The sequence below is a fragment of the Nesoenas mayeri genome, assembly GCF_963082525.1.
Source record: "Nesoenas mayeri genome assembly, chromosome: 9".
NCBI lineage: Eukaryota > Metazoa > Chordata > Aves > Columbiformes > Columbidae > Nesoenas > Nesoenas mayeri.
The window spans coordinates 7,838,440-7,859,125 of NC_137557.1; the positions used below are offsets into that span (position 1 = coordinate 7,838,440).

General features: G+C 47.7%; 1 protein-coding gene across 1 annotated transcript in view; it reads left to right on the forward strand.

Moving 5' to 3' along the window:
• The window catches only part of FCGBP (Fc gamma binding protein), a gene marked incomplete at both ends in the record, with an annotated part of 50,511 nt that extends 34,265 nt beyond the window's left edge, over positions 1-16,246 (forward strand). The window contains 33 exons of the mRNA XM_080349700.1: positions 215-486; positions 1,017-1,166; positions 1,522-1,778; positions 1,882-1,973; positions 2,367-2,450; positions 2,706-2,798; positions 3,086-3,178; positions 3,348-3,431; positions 4,091-4,183; positions 4,449-4,525; positions 4,880-5,136; positions 5,240-5,331; positions 5,725-5,808; positions 6,064-6,156; positions 6,445-6,537; positions 6,708-6,791; positions 7,047-7,139; positions 7,403-7,479; positions 7,835-8,091; positions 8,195-8,286; positions 8,680-8,763; positions 9,019-9,111; positions 9,400-9,492; positions 9,663-9,746; positions 10,000-10,092; positions 10,356-10,432; positions 10,788-10,935; positions 11,634-11,717; positions 11,973-12,065; positions 12,354-12,446; positions 12,616-12,708; positions 15,951-16,042; positions 16,185-16,246. Of these exons, the coding sequence (XP_080205826.1) occupies positions 215-486; positions 1,017-1,166; positions 1,522-1,778; positions 1,882-1,973; positions 2,367-2,450; positions 2,706-2,798; positions 3,086-3,178; positions 3,348-3,431; positions 4,091-4,183; positions 4,449-4,525; positions 4,880-5,136; positions 5,240-5,331; positions 5,725-5,808; positions 6,064-6,156; positions 6,445-6,537; positions 6,708-6,791; positions 7,047-7,139; positions 7,403-7,479; positions 7,835-8,091; positions 8,195-8,286; positions 8,680-8,763; positions 9,019-9,111; positions 9,400-9,492; positions 9,663-9,746; positions 10,000-10,092; positions 10,356-10,432; positions 10,788-10,935; positions 11,634-11,717; positions 11,973-12,065; positions 12,354-12,446; positions 12,616-12,708; positions 15,951-16,042; positions 16,185-16,246 (3,706 nt within the window). The remainder of the gene's footprint in view (positions 1-214; positions 487-1,016; positions 1,167-1,521; positions 1,779-1,881; positions 1,974-2,366; positions 2,451-2,705; positions 2,799-3,085; positions 3,179-3,347; positions 3,432-4,090; positions 4,184-4,448; positions 4,526-4,879; positions 5,137-5,239; positions 5,332-5,724; positions 5,809-6,063; positions 6,157-6,444; positions 6,538-6,707; positions 6,792-7,046; positions 7,140-7,402; positions 7,480-7,834; positions 8,092-8,194; positions 8,287-8,679; positions 8,764-9,018; positions 9,112-9,399; positions 9,493-9,662; positions 9,747-9,999; positions 10,093-10,355; positions 10,433-10,787; positions 10,936-11,633; positions 11,718-11,972; positions 12,066-12,353; positions 12,447-12,615; positions 12,709-15,950; positions 16,043-16,184) is intronic.
• Positions 16,247-20,686: the final 4,440 nt, after the last annotated feature.

The window sequence follows — 20,686 nt, forward strand, 5'->3', positions numbered from 1 at the left end:
TGAGTCATGGGTTTCTGTCCACCCAATGCCACGGAAGGTAATGGTGACTGTGGTGCGTGCTGCCCGCCCTCACAAGTGACAGCCGTGGGTGCCTTGTGTTAGCAAGGGATCAGGACTCCAGAGGCTGAGGTTTTGCCTGGGGAGGAGGTCTAGAAATGGTGTGGTTGGGGTCCACAGGCTGCTATGAGCTCAGTGCTGCCTGTCTGCTTTGCAGGTGTGACCCTGCCACCAGCCCGCCTGTGTCTTGCTCCCCCGAGGAGGAGGAGGAAGCTGAGCAGCAGTGTGCAATCCTCACGCAGCTCGGTGGCGCGTTCCAGCCGTGCCACGCAGTTCTGCCACCCAATACGTACTTTGAGAGCTGTGTCTATGACCAGTGTGCCACGGGTGGCAGCACGGAGCAGCTCTGCAATGACCTGGGGGCCTATGCCGCAGCCTGTGCTGAGGCAGGCGTTGCTCTGGGAGACTGGAGTGCTGGCACTATCTGTGGTAAGTGTTCCATTGACCTCCTTTGCAGTCCAGATTCAAGGCTTGGGGCAGCTGTAGTGCAGATTTCTCCATGTGTCACCTCACTGCTCTGGTAGGACAGCTCTTGTGTGAACACGCTCTTTGTGTGTGAGATACCATGGAGTTCCTGCTCTGTGCTCCTTCTCCCATGGCGTAGGGCATGTGGGTGCAACATCCCCACTTGAAAACAAATACCCACTTTGAAAAACATCTTTACCATGGCTGTTTTACTGTAGGTCCTACAACACCGGCCCCTTTGCCAGACACCTCAACACAGCCTCCACGTACGACAACAACACCAGCGCCTGGGACAAGCACAGGTACTGCTTTTTCCCATCAGTGTTCTTTACTGGCTGTGCTACTCACTGAGCTCGTGCACGTCCACTGTGCTGGCCATCCTCACCTGGCCCCCAGCATGCCAGGGATGTAGGTGTGCCCTGTGGAACATAGGGAAAAAAGGTGGCACCACCCTCAACCTAGAATCTCTGCTTTCTTTTCTGCATCGTATCCAGCTCCTCCAGGAGACTGCAATTTTGCCTGCACATTCGACAACGACTTCTGTGACTGGGTCCTGGCAGATTACAGCAGCATTGAGTGGATAAGGCACAAAGGTCCAACGCCCACGCAAAATACCGGCCCCTCCTCTGACCACACGACAGGAGGTAGGAACAGCAATCAGTACACAGTGGTCCTTCAGGCAGACGCGTGTCCCTGGCAAGATGGCAATAAACCCCTTGGATCCGCAAATACAGGCCCCACGTTTCCTGTCCTTGATCGAGAGCCATTTGTGGCAGTCTCCCACAGAGCTAGAGCCTCCCTAGAGAACACTGTTCATAGGTGGACTCAGGGCTGGGCAGGGTTGTGGCTAGCGAAGGACCTGTGTTTGCCCTTCCATCCTTTTGCCTGCCTTGAAGCGCAGCAGGGGCTGCTCGCAGGACTGTGCTTGGGTTGTCCCTGGCTGCTTGGTCTAGATTTGGTGGTGCAGTGTGTGACAGTGTGGCTCTCGCTTTGTTTCAGACGGCTACTACATCTACCTGCAAGGAAGAGATGCCCTCCCCGGCTTTGTGGCTGAGCTGGTCAGTCCGGTGTGCAGTTCGGAAGGACCGCACTGCTTCCGCTTCTGGTATCACATGTACGGACAGGCTGCAACAATGGCCCTGCGGGTGTACGTGGTTACGGGCGAAGACAGAGTGCTGGTATGGAGCAGCGTTGGGAATCACGGGGACACATGGAACTTGGGAGAGGTCACGTTGCAGAGCACAGGAGACTTCCAGGTAAGAGCAGAGGCTCTCACTGCCATCTGAGATGAACCGCTCTTTCTAATGGCACTTGACACAAGGGCCCGGAGCTAATGCTGGGAATGGTCCCTTCTCTTAGATTGTCCTGGAGGGAGAATGGGGTGAAAATGTCTGGAGCGACGTAGCCCTGGATGACCTGTCCATTGAAAAGGGATCCTGCACAGGTACAGGGTTTGGCTTGGGAAGGGCAGCTCGAGAGATTTCACCAACTGAGGTGGCAGGCTGTGCTACAGGCAGGAGCACAGGTTGTCTCTGCAGTGTCCTGTAGGCACTGGAAGGCTGAAGTGCTGGCATGGCCTGCAGTCACTGTTTAGTTTGTGTATTACAGGGCCCACAGCCAAGACATTGAGCACAAATACTGAAGTGCCTACTCTGCTTTTGTCAGCCAGCTATGCTGGTGGCAGAGCCCTTGACAAGCAGGGCTCATTCTGAGATATGACACTCTGTGATTCCTGATGTGGGCCCCCCTGGTCCCGCTCTTGGGGTGTTTGAGATGAATGGACGAGCTGTCCAGAACAAGCTCCGCTGTTGGTGCAGATCTCCTCTAACTATCTCTTGTGCTAGGTCCATCGACCACGGCACCTGGGACCTCCTTGCCAGATACCACAACAACACGTCCGCTTACACCAAAACCCACACCAAGTTCAGGTACTACTGCTATATTTCCATCCACATCTCCTACTGCTGGTGCAAGGGTTCAGTTAGCTTTTGCTGAGTCTCGTGGCCTAGGGATGCAGTGTGTCTGTAGTCAAGAGGCTGCACGTCTCTGCTGAGGCGTCTGTGTGTGATCCCTGCACTGGGTCTGTCTGGTGATGCTGTTGGGTGTTTGGGGCAGGTGGGCCAGCTGCCTGCAACGAAAGTCTCATGTTGGTGTGGATTTCCTCTCACCCTCTCTTGTGCTAGGTCCATCGACATCAAAACCCACAATCCCCTTGCCAGGCACTACAACACAGCCTCCACGCACACCATCACCACCAAGACCCACACCGAGCTCAGGTACTGTTGTTTCCCATCCCCATCTCTTAGTGCCTGTCACAAGTTCTCTGTTTTCTTAATCTGCCAAACGACAGTTTTTATACAGGAGGGCATGAGTTTTTTTTCTCACCCACACACACGGGTGGGACAGTCCTTCAGTGCTGGGACCCTTTCTGAGGAGTCACTGTGGGAGTTTTGCCCTGGGTCTCTTTTGCCACTGTGTTGGGTTTTTTGGTAACTGTGGACCAGCTGCCTGGAACAGATCCACCCTATTGACAATCATCACTTCTACTTCTGTCTCTCCATAGGCCCACTTCCCCCAACACCCTCGACCCCGCTGCCGGACACCACAACGCAACTACCCCACACACAAGCAACATCATCTCCTGGGACAACCTCAGGTACTGCTGTTTTTGGAGAGGCAGGGCTCATTCTGAGATATGACACTCTGTCATTCTTGCTATGGGCCTCCCTGGTCACACTACTGGGGTCTTTGGGATGGGTGGACTGGCTGCCTGCAACAAAACTCCAGTGTTGATGCAGATCTCCTCTAACTATCTCTTGTGCTAGGTCCATCAACCACGGCACCTGGGACCTCCTTGCCAGACACCACAACAACACCTCTGATTACACTAAGACCCACACCAAGTTCAGGTACTACTGCTCTATTTCCATCCACATCTTCTACTGCTGGTGCAAGGGTTCAGTTAGCTTTCATTCATTCCTGTCTCCTTCTCTGGAGATATTCAAAACCCACCTGGACACCTTCCTGTGTAGCCTCATCCAAGTGTTCCTGATCCAGTAGGGGGATTGGACTAGATGATCTTTTTAGGTCCTTTCCAATCCCTAACATTCTGTGATTCTCGTGGGCTACGGATGCAGTGTCTGTAGTCAAGAGGCTGCACGACTCTGCTGAAGTGTCTCTGTGTGATCCCTGCACTGGGTCTATCTGGTGATAGTGTTGGGTGTTTGGGGCAGCTGGGACCTGGGACCTGGGACCTCCTTGCCAGACACAACACCACCACATCTGCTTACACCAAAACCCACACCAAGTTCAGGTACTACTGCTATATTTCCATCCACATCTCCTACTGCTGGTGCAAGGGTTCGGTTAGCTTTTGCTGAGTCTCGTGACCTAGGGATGCAGTGTGTCTGTAGTCAAGAGGCTGCACGTCTCTGCTGAGGCGTCTCTGTGTGATCCCTGCACTGGGTCTGTCTGGTGATGCTGTTGGGTGTTTGGGGCAGGTGGGCCAGCTGCCTGCAACAAAACTCTCATGTTGGTGTGGATTTCCTCTCACCCTCTCCTGTTCTAGGTCCATCGACATCAAAACCCACAATCCCCTTGCCAGGCACTACAACACAGCCTCCACGTATGACAACAACACCAGCGCCTGGGACAAGCACAGGTACTGCTTTTTCCCATCAGTGTTCTTTACTGGCTGTGCTACTCACTGAGCTCGTGCACGTCCACTGTGCTGGCCATCCTCACCTGGCCCCCAGCATGCCAGGGATGTAGGTGTGCCCTGTGGAACACAGGGAAAAAAGGTGGCACCACCCTCAACCTAGAATCTCTGCTTTCTTTTCTGCATCGTATCCAGCTCCTCTAGGAGACTGCAATTTTGCCTGCACATTCGACAACGACTTCTGTGACTGGGTCCTGGCAGATTACAGCAGCATTGAGTGGATAAGGCACAAAGGTCCAACGCCCACGCAAAATACCGGCCCCTCCTCTGACCACACGACAGGAGGTAGGAACAGCAATCAGTACACAGTGGTCCTTCAGGCAGAGGCGTGTCCCTGGCAAGATGGTAATAAACCCCTTGGATCCGCAAATACAGGCCCCGCGTTTCCTGTCCTTGATCCAGAGCCATTGTGGCAGTCTCCCACAGAGCTAGAGCCTCCCTGGAGAACACTGTTCATAGGTGGACTCAGGGTTGGGCAGGGTTGTGGCTAGCGAAGGACCTGTGTTTGCCCTTCCATCCTTTTGCCTGCCTTGAAGCGCAGCAGGGGCTGCTCGCAGGACTGTGCTTGGGTTGTCCCTGGCTGCTTGGTCTAGATTTGGTGGTGCGGTGTGTGACAGTGTGGCTCTCGCTTTGTTTCAGACGGCTACTACATCTACCTGCAAGGAAGAGATGCCCTCCCCGGCTTTGTGGCTGAGCTGGTCAGTCCGGTGTGCAGTTCGGAAGGACCGCACTGCTTCCGCTTCTGGTATCACATGTACGGACAGGCTGCAACAATGGCCCTGCGGGTGTACGTGGTTACGGGCGAAGACAGAGTGCTGGTATGGAGCAGCGTTGGGAATCACGGGGACACATGGAACTTGGGAGAGGTCACGTTGCAGAGCACAGGAGACTTCCAGGTAAGGGCAGAGGCTCTCACTGCCATCTGAGATGAACCGCTCTTTCTAATGGCACTTGACACAAGGGGCCGGAGCTAATGCTGGGAATGGTCCCTTCTCTTAGATTGTCCTGGAGGGAGAATGGGGTGAAAATGTCTGGAGCAACGTAGCCTTGGATGACCTGTCCATTGAAAAGGGATCCTGCACAGGTACAGGGTTTGGCTTGGGAAGGGCAGCTCGAGAGATTTCACCAACTGAGGTGGCAGGCTGTGCTACAGGCAGGAGCACAGGTTGTCTCTGCAGTGTCCTGTAGGCACTGGAAGGCTGAAGTGCTGGCATGGCCTGCAGTCACTGTTTAGTTTGTGTATTACAGGGCCCACAGCCAAGACATTGAGCACAAATACTGAAGTGCCTACTCTGCTTTTGTCAGCCAGCTATGCTGGTGGCAGAGCCCTTGACAAGCAGGGCTCATTCTGAGATATGACACTCTGTGATTCCTGATGTGGGCCCCCCTGGTCCTGCTCTTGGGGTGTTTGAGATGAATGGACAAGCTGTCCAGAACAAGCTCCGCTGTTGGTGCAGATCTCCTCTAACTATCTCTTGTGCTAGGTCCATCGACCACGGCACCTGGGACCTCCTTGCCAGACACCACAACAACACGTCCGCTTACACCAAAACCCACACCAAGTTCAGGTACTACTGCTATATTTCCATCCACATCTCCTACTGCTGGTGCAAGGGTTCAGTTAGCTTTTGCTGAGTCTCGTGGCCTAGGGATGCAGTGTGTCTGTAGTCAAGAGGCTGCACGTCTCTGCTGAGGCGTCTGTGTGTGATCCCTGCACTGGGTCTGTCTGGTGATGCTGTTGGGTGTTTGGGGCAGGTGGGCCAGCTGCCTGCAACGAAAGTCTCATGTTGGTGTGGATTTCCTCTCACCCTCTCTTGTGCTAGGTCCATCGACATCAAAACCCACAATCCCCTTGCCAGGCACTACAACACAGCCTCCACGCACACCATCACCACCAAGACCCACACCGAGCTCAGGTACTGTTGTTTCCCATCCCCATCTCTTAGTGCCTGTCACAAGTTCTCTGTTTTCTTAATCTGCCAAACGACAGTTTTTATACAGGAGGGTCTGAGGTTTTTTTCTCATCCACCCACATGGGTGGGACAGTCCTTCAGTGCTGGGACCCTTTCTGAGGAGTCACTGTGGGAGTGCTACCCGGGGTCTCTTTTGCCAATGTGTCGGGGTTTTTTGGTAACTGTGGACCAGATGCCTGGAACAGATCCACCCTATTGACAATCATCACTTCTACTTCTGTCTCTCCATAGGCCCACTTCCCCCAACACCCTCGACCCCGCTGCCGGACACCACAACGCAACTACCCCACACACAAGCAACATCATCTCCTGGGACAACCTCAGGTACTGCTGTTTTTTGGAGAGGCAGGGCTCATTCTGAGATATGACACTCTCTGATTGCTGATATGGGCCCCCCCTGGTCCTGCTCTTGGGGTGTTTGAGATGAATGGACAAGCTGTCCAGAACAAGCTCCGCTGTTGGTGCAGATCTCCTCTAACTATCTCTTGTGCTAGGTCCATCGACCACGGCACCTGGGACCTCCTTGCCAGACACCACAACAACACGTCCGCTTACACCAAAACCCACACCAAGTTCAGGTACTACTGCTATATTTCCATCCACATCTCCTACTGCTGGTGCAAGGGTTCAGTTAGCTTTTGCTGAGTCTCGTGGCCTAGGGATGCAGTGTGTCTGTAGTCAAGAGGCTGCACGTCTCTGCTGAGGCGTCTGTGTGTGATCCCTGCACTGGGTCTGTCTGGTGATGCTGTTGGGTGTTTGGGGCAGGTGGGCCAGCTGCCTGCAACAAAACTCTCATGTTGGTGTGGATTTCCTCTCACCCTCTCCTGTTCTAGGTCCATCGACATCAAAACCCACAATCCCCTTGCCAGGAACTACAACACAGCCTCCACATACGACAACAACACCAGCGCCTGGGACAAGCACAGGTACTGCTTTTTCCCATCAGTGTTCTTTACTGGCTGTGCTACACACTGAGCTCGTGCACGTCCACTGTGCTGGCCATCCTCACCTGGCCCCCAGCATGCCAGGGATGTAGGTGTGCCCTGTGGAACACAGGGAAAAGGTGGCACCACCCTCAACCTAGAATCTCTGCTTTCTTTTCTGCATCGTATCCAGCTCCTCCAGGAGACTGCAATTTTGCCTGCACATTCGACAACGACTTCTGTGACTGGGTCCTGGCAGATTACAGCAGCATTGAGTGGATAAGGCACAAAGGTCCAACGCCCACGCAAAATACCGGCCCCTCCTCTGACCACACGACAGGAGGTAGGAACAGCAATCAGTACACAGTGGTCCTTCAGGCAGAGGCGTGTCCCTGGTAAGATGGTAATAAACCCCTTGGATCTGCAAATACAGGCCCCGCGTTTCCTGTCCTTGATCTAGAGCCATTTGTGGCAGTCTCCCACAGAGCTAGAGCCTCCCTGGAGAACACTGTTCATAGGTGGACTCAGGGCTGGGCAGGGTTGTGGCTAGCGAAGGACCTGTGTTTGCCCTTCCATCCTTTTGCCTGCCTTGAAGCGCAGCAGGGGCTGCTCGCAGGACTGTGCTTGGGTTGTCCCTGGCTGCTTGGTCTAGATTTGGTGGTGCGGTGTGTGACAGTGTGGCTCTCGCTTTGTTTCAGACGGCTACTACATCTACCTGCAAGGAAGAGATGCCCTCCCCGGCTTTGTGGCTGAGCTGGTCAGTCCGGTGTGCAGTTCGGAAGGACCGCACTGCTTCCGCTTCTGGTATCACATGTACGGACAGGCTGCAACAATGGCCCTGCGGGTGTACGTGGTTACGGGCGAAGACAGAGTGCTGGTATGGAGCAGCGTTGGGAATCACGGGGACACATGGAACTTGGGAGAGGTCACGTTGCAGAGCACAGGAGACTTCCAGGTAAGGGCAGAGGCTCTCACTGCCATCTGAGATGAACCGCTCTTTCTAATGGCACTTGACACAAGGGGCCGGAGCTAATGCTGGGAATGGTCCCTTCTCTTAGATTGTCCTGGAGGGAGAATGGGGTGAAAATGTCTGGAGCAACGTAGCCTTGGATGACCTGTCCATTGAAAAGGGATCCTGCACAGGTACAGGGTTTGGCTTGGGAAGGGCAGCTCGAGAGATTTCACCAACTGAGGTGGCAGGCTGTGCTACAGGCAGGAGCACAGGTTGTCTCTGCAGTGTCCTGTAGGCACTGGAAGGCTGAAGTGCTGGCATGGCCTGCAGTCACTGTTTAGTTTGTGTATTACAGGGCCCACAGCCAAGACATTGAGCACAAATACTGAAGTGCCTACTCTGCTTTTGTCAGCCAGCTATGCTGGTGGCAGAGCCCTTGACAAGCAGGGCTCATTCTGAGATATGACACTCTGTGATTCCTGATGTGGGCCCCCCTGGTCCTGCTCTTGGGGTGTTTGAGATGAATGGACGAGCTGTCCAGAACAAGCTCCGCTGTTGGTGCAGATCTCCTCTAACTATCTCTTGTGCTAGGTCCATCGACCACGGCACCTGGGACCTCCTTGCCAGACACCACAACAACACGTCCGCTTACACCAAAACCCACACCAAGTTCAGGTACTACTGCTATATTTCCATCCACATCTCCTACTGCTGGTGCAAGGGTTCAGTTAGCTTTTGCTGAGTCTCGTGGCCTAGGGATGCAGTGTGTCTGTAGTCAAGAGGCTGCACGTCTCTGCTGAGGCGTCTGTGTGTGATCCCTGCACTGGGTCTGTCTGGTGATGCTGTTGGGTGTTTGGGGCAGGTGGGCCAGCTGCCTGCAACAAAATTCTCATGTTGGTGTGGATTTCCTCTCACCCTCTCCTGTTCTAGGTCCATCGACATCAAAACCCACAATCCCCTTGCCAGGCACTACAACACAGCCTCCACGTACGCCATCACCACCAAGACCCACACCGAGCTCAGGTACTGTTGTTTCCCATCCCCATCTCTTAGTGCCTGTCACAAGTTCTCTGTTTTCTTAATCTGCCAAACGACAGTTTTTATACAGGAGGGTCTGAGGTTTTTTTCTTATCCACCCACATGGGTGGGACAGTCCTTCAGTGCTGGGACCCTTTCTGAGGAGTCACTGTGGGAGTGCTACCCGGGGTCTCTTTTGCCAATGTGTCGGGGTTTTTTGGTAACTGTGGACCAGATGCCTGGAACAGATCCACCCTATTGACAATCATCACTTCTACTTCTGTCTCTCTATAGGCCCACTTCCCCCAACACCCTCGACCCCGCTGCCGGACACCACAACGCAACTACCTCACACACAAGCAACATCATCTCCTGGGACAACCTCAGGTACTGCTGTTTTTTGGAGAGGCAGGGCTCATTCTGAGATATGACACTCTCTGATTGCTGATATGGGCCCCCCCTGGTCCTACTCTTGGGGTGTTTGAGATGAATGGACAAGCTGTCCAGAACAAGCTCCGCTGTTGGTGCAGATCTCCTCTAACTATCTCTTGTGCTAGGTCCATCGACCACGGCACCTGGGACCTCCTTGCCAGATACCACAACAACACGTCCGCTTACACCAAAACCCACACCAAGTTCAGGTACTACTGCTATATTTCCATCCACATCTCCTACTGCTGGTGCAAGGGTTCAGTTAGCTTTTGCTGAGTCTCGTGACCTAGGGATGCAGTGTGTCTGTAGTCAAGAGGCTGCACGTCTCTGCTGAGGCGTCTGTGTGATCCCTGCACTGGGTCTGTCTGGTGATGCTGTTGGGTGTTTGGGGCAGGTGGGCCAGCTGCCTGCAACAAAACTCTCATGTTGGTGTGGATTTCCTCTCACCCTCTCCTGTTCTAGGTCCATCGACATCAAAACCCACAATCCCCTTGCCAGGCACTACAACACAGCCTCCACATACGACAACAACACCAGCGCCTGGGACAAGCACAGGTACTGCTTTTTCCCATCAGTGTTCTTTACTGGCTGTGCTATACACTGAGCTCGTGCACGTCCACTGTGCTGGCCATCCTCACCTGGCCCCCAACATGCCAGGGATGTAGGTGTGCCCTGTGGAACACAGGGAAAAGGTGGCACCACCCTCAACCTAGAATCTCTGCTTTCTTTTCTGCATCGTATCCAGCTCCTCCAGGAGACTGCAATTTTGCCTGCACATTCGACAACGACTTCTGTGACTGGGTCCTGGCAGATTACAGCAGCATTGAGTGGATAAGGCACAAAGGTCCAACGCCCACGCAAAATACCGGCCCCTCCTCTGACCACACGACAGGAGGTAGGAACAGCAATCAGTACACAGTGGTCCTTCAGGCAGAGGCGTGTCCCTGGCAAGATGGCAATAAACCCCTTGGATCCGCAAATACAGGCCCCGCGTTTCCTGTCCTTCATTCAAAGCCATTTGTGGCAGTTTCCCACAGAGCCAGAGCCTCCCTGGAGAACACTGTTCATAGGTGGACTCAGGGCTGGGCAGGGTTGTGGCTAGCGAAGGACCTGTGTTTGCCCTTCCATCCTTTTGCCTGCCTTGAAGCGCAGCAGGGGCTGCTCGCAGGACTGTGCTTGGGTTGTCCCTGGCTGCTTGGTCTAGATTTGGTGGTGCGGTGTGTGACAGTGTGGCTCTCGCTTTGTTTCAGACGGCTACTACATCTACCTGCAAGGAAGAGATGCCCTCCCCGGCTTTGTGGCTGAGCTGGTCAGTCCGGTGTGCAGTTCGGAAGGACCGCACTGCTTCCGCTTCTGGTATCACATGTACGGACAGGCTGCAACAATGGCCCTGCGGGTGTACGTGGTTACGGGCGAAGACAGAGTGCTGGTATGGAGCAGCGTTGGGAATCACGGGGACACATGGAACTTGGGAGAGGTCACGTTGCAGAGCACAGGAGGTTTCCAGGTAAGGGCAGAGGCTCTCACTGCCATCTCAGATGAACCGTTCTTTCTAATGGCACTTGACACAAGGGGCCGGAGCTAATGCTGAGAATGGTCCCTTCTCTTAGATTGTCCTGGAGGGAGAATGGGGTGAAAATGTCTGGAGCGACGTAGCCCTGGATGACCTGTCCATTGAAAAGGGATCCTGCACAGGTACAGGGTTTGGCTTGGGAAGGGCAGCTCGAGAGATTTCACCAAACTGAGGTGGCAGGCTGTGCTACAGGCAGGAGCACAGGTTGTCTCTGCAGTGTCCTGTAGGCACTGGAAGGCTGAAGTGCTGGCATGGCCTGCAGTCACTGTTTAGTTTGTGTATTACAGGGCCCACAGCCAAGACATTGAGCACAAATACTGAAGTGCCTACTCTGCTTTTGTCAGCCAGCTATGCTGGTGGCAGAGCCCTTGACAAGCAGGGCTCATTCTGAGATATGACACTCTGTGATTCCTGATGTGGGCCCCCCTGGTCCTGCTCTTGGGGTGTTTGAGATGAATGGACGAGCTGTCCAGAACAAGCTCCGCTGTTGGTGCAGATCTCCTCTAACTATCTCTTGTGCTAGGTCCATCGACCACGGCACCTGGGACCTCCTTGCCAGATACCACAACAACACGTCCGCTTACACCAAAACCCACACCAAGTTCAGGTACTACTGCTATATTTCCATCCACATCTCCTACTGCTGGTGCAAGGGTTCAGTTAGCTTTTGCTGAGTCTCGTGGCCTAGGGATGCAGTGTGTCTGTAGTCAAGAGGCTGCACGTCTCTGCTGAGGCGTCTGTGTGTGATCCCTGCACTGGGTCTGTCTGGTGATGCTGTTGGGTGTTTGGGGCAGGTGGGCCAGCTGCCTGCAACGAAAGTCTCATGTTGGTGTGGATTTCCTCTCACCCTCTCTTGTGCTAGGTCCATCGACATCAAAACCCACAATCCCCTTGCCAGGCACTACAACACAGCCTCCACGCACACCATCACCACCAAGACCCACACCGAGCTCAGGTACTGTTGTTTCCCATCCCCATCTCTTAGTGCCTGTCACAAGTTCTCTGTTTTCTTAATCTGCCAAACGACAGTTTTTATACAGGAGGGCATGAGTTTTTTTTCTCACCCACACACACGGGTGGGACAGTCCTTCAGTGCTGGGACCCTTTCTGAGGAGTCACTGTGGGAGTTTTGCCCTGGGTCTCTTTTGCCAATGTGTTGGGGTTTTTTGGTAACTGTGGACCAGCTGCCTGGAACAGATCCACCCTATTGACAATCATCACTTCTACTTCTGTCTCTCCATAGGCCCACTTCCCCCAACACCCTCGACCCCGCTGCCGGACACCACAACGCAACTACCCCACACACAAGCAACATCATCTCCTGGGACAACCTCAGGTACTGCTGTTTTTGGAGAGGCAGGGCTCATTCTGAGATATGACACTCTGTCATTCTTGCTATGGGCCTCCCTGGTCACACTGCTGGGGTCTTTGGGATGGGGGGACTGGCTGCCTGCAACAAAAGTCTCATGTTGGTGTGGATTTCCTCTCACTCTCTCTTGTGCTAGGTCCATCAACATCAAAACCCACAATCCCCTTGCCAGGCACTACAACACAGCCTCCACATACGCCATCACCACCAAGACCCACACCGAGCTCAGGTACTGTTGTTTCCCATTCCCATCTCTCAGTGCCTGTCATAACTTCTCTGTTTTCTTAATTCTGGTCCTACAGTCAAATGACAGTTTTTATATTGAATGGTCTGAGTCTTTTGTTTCTCATCCACCCACACGGGTGGGACAGTCCTTCAGTGCTGTGACTCTTTCTGAGTAGTCACTATTATAGTCCTGCCCTGGGTCTGTTTTGCCACAGTGTCAGGGGTTTTGGTAACTGTGGAGCAGATGCCTGATATATTTAAGTTACCCTTTTCCATGGCAAGTTTTCACCTGTTATATAGGTATTATTGTTTGTAGTGCATTGAAATTTAATTTAACTTAAAAATTTTTTATTTGTGGATATAATCCAAACATATGGTTCTGGAAAAGAATGAGTCATTGTGGTTATTTTTATTTTAGTTTTTAGGGATTACACTAAAATGTCAGTTTAGATAAGTTCTAACTCTTCCTTTCCTCCAGTTTTAAGCACTGAATCGTCTACACCTGTCATCTGAAATATAAGAGTGTGCTAGCTCAGCTAGTCAGTTTGGATGTCTTCTGGGTTTTTTTAGTAATTGTTATGTATGTAGTTCATGGAGTTTTAATAGTTTGACAAGTAGTTATGTTTGACATGTAAACACAACCATAAGTATACCTGGTTTTGTAACACGCCATTGAAAAGCAGAGAAGAGATAAGGACCTCCTTTCATTAGTTTTTGTTGTTGATAAAGACCGTAGGACACCTGCAAGATCAACTCTGCTAAGATTTGATTGGGAGGGGTTTTTTTTTGTCTTGGAATGGGAATTTCTTATTAGGACTCAAAACCTTACCCAGTCACACACACAAATGCAGACACAGTGTTGTGTACCTCTCTTCATATTACTGGCTAATTAACTTCAATATTTTTTAAAAGTATGTTAAGGACATTTTGTGTATGCAGTGTTCAATATGAGTTCCATAACCAATGTGAGTACAAACCCCAGACAGCTGGTAGTGCAGCTGTCTGTTCTGGTCAAGCAAACCAGTACATTTTTGGGGTATATTCTTCCTATTTTGTCAGAAATAGCCTTTCAGACACGTACAGTAAAAACTCCACTGTTCCACTTTACATAGTAATGTCAATAACTAAGTTGGTTTTTTTTTTAAATATCAAATCTTTTGGCTTGTCTTTCTTCCTCAACCTCTAGCATAGACTGATATGTAAGAGTACAGATTATTTATGGGTCCAAAAATGAGAGGCTGGTTTGGACTTCAGAATGCTCTTGACTGATGCCATAACTGTTATATCTCAGCAGCAATTACAACGTCAAACAAACAAAGTGGGAACTAAGCAACTGCAGAAGTCTGGCAGAGATTCAGAGCAAATTATTCCATTTGTCTTTCTTTGTTTCTTCATAGACCGTGCTTCCTGCAGTGCCTTTGGGGATCCACATTATGACACTTTTGACCATAGAGTTCATAATTTCATGGGAAATTGCACTTACACTCTTTCCAAAGTGTGCAACATCTCCGAAACGCTTCCATACTTTGATGTATCCACATCAAATGAGCACAGAGGAGTGAACACCAAAGTCTCTTATGTGAAGTCAGTGCAAGTAGAAGTCTATGGCAACCAGATTTCTTTGCTGAAAAACAAGAAAGTGAATGTAAGAAAACACTTGCTTAAAGGACATATATAGTATTTTTAAACTGATATGCAGATAATTAAATACTTTATCTGATGGTAGATTTCATAGCAAAGTTTCTATTAGTTAAATGTACCTCTTTTAATTAGATGTTCAACAAATTTGCTCAGATGAAGTGTTCTTTAACTACTTCCAATTACCTTGTGCAGAAGATCATGTCTTTCACTAATCTATTTTAGCTGCTGATAGTTGTAGGGGTCTCAGCAGCCATACACTAACTTTTACAACTTGCTATACAGGTGAATGGCACTAGAATGAACCTGCCTATACTTATTGAAAAGAAGATCAGTATTCAAAGTAGTGGTGGATATATTCTCTTGGAAACTGACTTTGGACTGTGGGTGAGATATGATGGAAATCACTATGCAGAAGTCTCTGTGCCCTCTAGTTACAGTGGTCTGCTCTGTGGCCTTTGTGGTAAGTCACATACTTAGTCACTTTTTAGTGGGTCATGGAGGCAGGTGATTACTTAAACTTTTTTTCTTAACATGTCCTGCTTACTTTATACACAACTAGTCTTTGTCAGATGGGCTAGAATTTACAGCAGTGAATAAAACTTGCTAGAATGTTTTAGTTTCTCAGAAATGTTACTTACAAAATCCCTAAGGATATATTGGTGTAAATCACACCATTTGATTTTTAGTCCAATGTTTTACAGGTAAGATCCAAGGAAATGAGCTGGGGATTTTTCACTGAACAGTTCTTTCTTGTATGCAATGTGATCTAGTTACATAAGAACTTTCAGACTTCTTGCCTTAGGTCCACAAGTCTCTAACCAGCAACTTTTGTCAGTGGTCAAAGTCTGAAATGCAACTGAGCTCTTCTTATTTTGCCCAGTGCACACTGGTGTTGCATATATACTCTCCCTAATTAATCGTAGTCTATTTTACAGCCTGAAACCTAGGTTTGTCCTACAAGTGTGAACTTCATGTGTCCCATAAATCTCTTTTTACCTTCACAGGTAATTACAATGGTGATCCAAATGATGACAACATAAAGCCCAATGGAGACACTGCAAGTACTTCCACTGATCTTGGAGAAAGCTGGCTTGTGCCTGAGAATAACACCATGTATGTATATTAGTTTCATCACATGGCATTTGCTAATCAAACTCTATAAAATCATACATCCACCCACTCACTGGCTTTGTCATCCAGTACCATTTTACATATTAAAACTGGCCATTGAAGTAGGGAGCTGTCCCTTTACATTAAACAGGGAATGTGAATAGGACTTGTATCGTTTAAGTCTTGTTCTCTGAAGCAGGAACTGTTTGCTGAGCAGGAGAGGGATGGGACTTCTGTCCACTTTCCTAATTGGAAACCATAACTGATTAGATCCGTAGCTCTTTTTTTCAGTTACGAATAAGCCTTTTAATAGCTCAGAAGGCATTAAAAAATTGAGTCCATTCAGCAATAAGGCTTTTCAAAGAAGCTGGATAAAGTCTTGTGACTGTAATAAAATGCACCCTGTTGTGCAGGGTTGTCATGTGTCAGTCTTGCACTGAAAATCTGATAGTAAGAGATGTGAAACACATATTTGATTTTGCTTGCTTTCCCCAGATGCTCCAGTGAGACAGAAGAGCAATGTGATCCTGTGCTGGAGAGTGAAGCAAAGAAGAACACAGCATGTGGCATGATCACAGACCCAACAGGTAGTATGTTGGTAGCTCTTTTTGAACCATGTGATAGAGCACTTTACAGCTTGTGTTGTTTCTTCTCTATAGTCTATCGTTCTGAGCTCACATTGGTAGCATATAAAACCTCCAGTGTGAATGGCCAACATAAAACTCATAGGTACTTTGTCAAGATATGACAACCATTCAAACAATGACAATGTGTCCATGAAGATCATCTGAGACTGTGCACAAGGAGCCACAGCTGCTCTTTGCTTTATAGTGACTTGTACCCTGCTTGCTAAAAAACAATAGTTGAGAGGGCACTGTCATTGCACATATTACAGATAATTTATCTGAAATTCTGTAGATGTTCCCTGCACTGGACAGCCCCTGCAGTTGTCTGGAATTAGTGACTTGCCTCACAAGAAACTCTAAATTTATTTAAGCTATGTTGTATTAGTCATGCAAAAAGAAGAAAACCTGATCCAGTGGGCCAAGTCTCATTGTGCATGCTCCATTTCAAGAGTTGGATTTACTTATGAAACAAAGTTAGCCTGGAACATTCGCAATACATTTCATATGACAGAAAATAGATCGTAGTGGTGATCTTATAATTCCCAATTTCTTTCCATCCTTCTATGTATCTTTCTTGATTTACACAGGAATCTTCAAGGATTGTCATACCAAAGTGTCTCCAGAGAATTTCTTTGACAACTGTGTTTATGATATGTGTTTCACTGATGGACTGGCAACATCCTTATGCTATGCACTGCAGGCCTATGCTGAGTCATGTATCAATGCTGGAATATGCATAGAGTGGAGGAATGCTACTCTCTGCCGTGAGTATTGTGACTTATAAATATTTATTTTGGATTTAAACTTCAAAAGTATGCCCATTCTCCCCTACCTTTTTCACATGTTATTTCATTCAATGTAATGTTTTGAGTATAGTCTCTCTTTTGTCATGTCTTGAGCCTGCTTCAGTTTCAGTACCATTCCAGTATTTGTATAAAATAGTAATTTTCAAGAACATCTGGATACATGCAGGTCTAATCCTTAAAGTTTTAATAATTTGCTATTATTTTATTGGAAAAGGTTGATTACATTCAGCTGTATCTTATGTGAGCTTCTGCATTGGGGTAATAACTGTTGTTTTGCTCTCCTGAAAATCTACCATCCTCAATGTCAGCAGAGCTGGCAGTCCTCCATACACAAGTGCTTATCGATGGCTTTTGGTTAAAAAACTAGTTTAATAAGAGACCTTGAGAAACATCTGTTTCTAGGAAGTTTACAAGGGTTTCTCTATGAAGCAAAGAAATCAAGTATTCTCACCTATCTCCTGATAAATTCTCTTCAGAATGACCTTATGGGAGATTTCATATAATGAACTCATATTTCATAGAATAAAGCTTTCCAGGGACTCCACAGGTACTGATTTTATGCAGTTTTCTGCTTTCCAGACCTCTTCTAAAGGACCTTTATATCCACAAAATACATACCTGGAGAAAAAAAAAGTCCTCTAAAGGTCAACCACACTGAAATAATAATTCTTCTCTATGTTTTTTTTGTCTTTTACATTAACTTTTATTATGCCAGTTACCACTGTATTACCTTCTGCAGATTTTGACCTCTTCTTCCTTTTTCCTTTATCCTTTTCCCTTTTCCTTTTTAATTTCTACTTTTTCTATTTCTTTTCTTTTCCTTTTCTTTTTTTTTTTTTTTTTCTTTTTCCTGTGATCAACAATTAACTCTACATTGAAATGAAACCATAAATTAACATTGAGAGATTCTGGAAGCTGCTCAGTTTGGAAAAAGAATTACTGTGACTCTAGAACAGCTTCAAAACACTCAGTAAGTCAGCCCTGGGAGGATAGAGCAAAGAGAATTCATTTACAAAAAGAAGACAGAGCAAGAAAGGAGCTTCTAACCCTCCAAATCAGATTTGGAGTCAATTAAGAACCTGAGAAAGGGCAGGTACTTTGGTTAGATGACTGGGGGTGTTGGCTGTGATTGCCTGACATGACTTGCTTTAGGGACAGAAGTAAATGAGAGTCATAGGTAGTGATTTCTCACAGAATCTAGTCAGAAACAGTATTTAGGGTGTTTTTTAGATGTCCAGAAATGGACAAATGCTCCAGGATTTCTGTGAAATGTTATGTTTTCCCTGAACAGCATCCTTTGAGTGACAGAAGCCAAATTCTACCATGACCAGGAGAGGTGTGACAGTATAATACATTTTCCTCAAGGGGTCTCAGTGAAAGACAGATTCTGATTTTTAGTTCTATTTTTAAACATATGGCAGGAGTTAAGATAGTAACTACAGTAATGGCATTGTATCAGCTGATAGATGAAAAGATGCTTCTGTTCCTTTAATGGAGTGACTTTGCCTTTAAATCTGCAGAAAAAGCTTTACTGAACCAAGCACAATTAATTCTGTATGATCGCATCAGACCTACCTTCAAAGCATGCATACCATGTTTGACTTTCTTTGTGAGGTGAAGTGCAGGGCAGCCTAACTTGCTTACCCACCTCTAACAAATACCACCTATCTCACACGCCAAGAAAATGCTTTGTACTCAGCACTGTTCAGTGTCAGACTTTCTCACAGTAATTTTTGTATTTTTTCAGGAGCAAACAGTGAAAGCGTCAGGATAACTTTAATTATGATTTTGCCCTTTTCAGTGATCTTATTTTTTCTTTTTCTCTATAGCAATGTCCTGTCCTGGAGGCAGCATCTACAAGAGCTGTGGCACTAGGTGTCCCTCTACCTGTCTGAACATCTCAGCAGTTGATTCCTGCAGTTCCTTACCAGTGGAAGGTTGCTTCTGTAAGGAAGGCTATGTTTTGAGTGGAGACAAATGTGTGCCCGAAAGCAGCTGTGGTTGTCTTGATGAGAAAAACCAGTATCACCAGGCAAGTTACCAGAAACATTTAAAAAAACAACAACAAAATCAAATGATGGATTTCATTCTTTATCACCATGAGAGAAAAAAAAATTAATCACACTAACATAATTAATATTTACACCATTAATAATAACAAAATAGGTTCACTTTGCCAGCCATCTTGATCCATGAGCTATGTGGCTATAATTGCCCAAATAATCATCTATCATGCACATTCAATTACTAGTAATTTCATCTCATAGTATATACCTCTACACCCTTTTTTTTTCTGCTCAGCTGGATGAAAGCTGGTTCACCAGTTATCCCTGCACTGAGCGCTGTACCTGCAAAGCTAATAACAACATTGAATGCACATCCTGGGAGTGTGGAGTCCGAGAGGAATGCAGTGTTCAGGATGGTGTGCTGGGCTGTCATTCCAATGGTAAGTCCTGCCCCAAAATGGTTCTCAATGTCAACTCTAAAATTAGATCCTTCTTCTCCTTCTAGGTTCGTTAGAAATACATTTTCGTATGTGATGGCAAGGAAGCCCCAGCTGACTGCTGCCAGTGCTAAGAGATTAAAAGACATGGCTATCTATCATGCAAACACAGATTCCTTTCAGTGGTAGTGACTATCAGCAAAAACTGATGCTTCCCAGAATTTGCAATGTGTTCCTTTTCTCTTAGTAATAAAAATTCCAGTTCTACACCACCAGTGCTGCAAGCTCTAAATTTGGGAATAATTGAGAACTTCATTTCTGAGAGTCTGGGTGATGACAAGTGTTGTTAAGTATCTATGTATAAAGATGCAAATTTATTTACTTTCATACTTATACCTGTATTTATACATATAATGATGTATTTTTAAATAGCTAAGTAGAAAAGCTCTGTATTACTCTCAACTACTACAAATCATAGCTACAACAGCATGAAGAAATGTAGAAAGAGTTTCATTTGCTGCCAAGTTGCCAATTTGTACATAATTTGCAAATTAAATTTAGGATACACTTTCTGGAAATTTCTTACTTCCAAATAAATGTCATTGGCATGAACCTGAGAGATGCCTCTGTAAAGTTTTGCCCACATAATAATGATCAGGATTAGGTTGCTGCACTAATGGAAACATCTTTGGTCAGCTGAGTCCATGGTGAAATCCAGTCCAAAGTTCTTATACAATTTTTTCACCTTCAGGCCAAGCAACATGTCAAGTAGCAGGAGATCCCCATTATTTCACTTTTGATGGAAAGATGTACACTTTTATGGGTACCTGCACATACACTTTGGTTGAGGTTGTCAACAACAACAGTGTCATCCCTATAACCATCCTTGGCAAGAATGAAGACAGAGGACTAAGAGGAGCCACATACCTGAAAGAAGTCTACATAGATGTGTATGGTGTACGAATCACTCTCAAGAAAAGCCAAGGAATCCTGGTAGGTGGTCGTGCTCTTTATTCTGCAAGAAGTATCTTAAAATTAGCTCACTACAGTAGCTGTAAGAAAAAAGATCTTGTGTCCTGAGGAATATGTACACATATGCTTAATACTTGTGGGCACCTCCATTAACTGGATATCATGGGGAAATATTTCTCACTAGTTCCCAAGGCTTCCGGTTTGGGTTTACTGTTCTATTGTCTGTGTCTTGGAGATGGAGTCCAGAGCCTCCAGTTCATAGAATTGTTGCCTGAACTAAAGAATGGGGCTCCCTGCTTCAACAACTGTTGTCAGCCACATCACCTATAGCTAGCTAACAGGTGCAGAGGAAAAGCAACTCATACTGTATTGGTCTAGAATAGC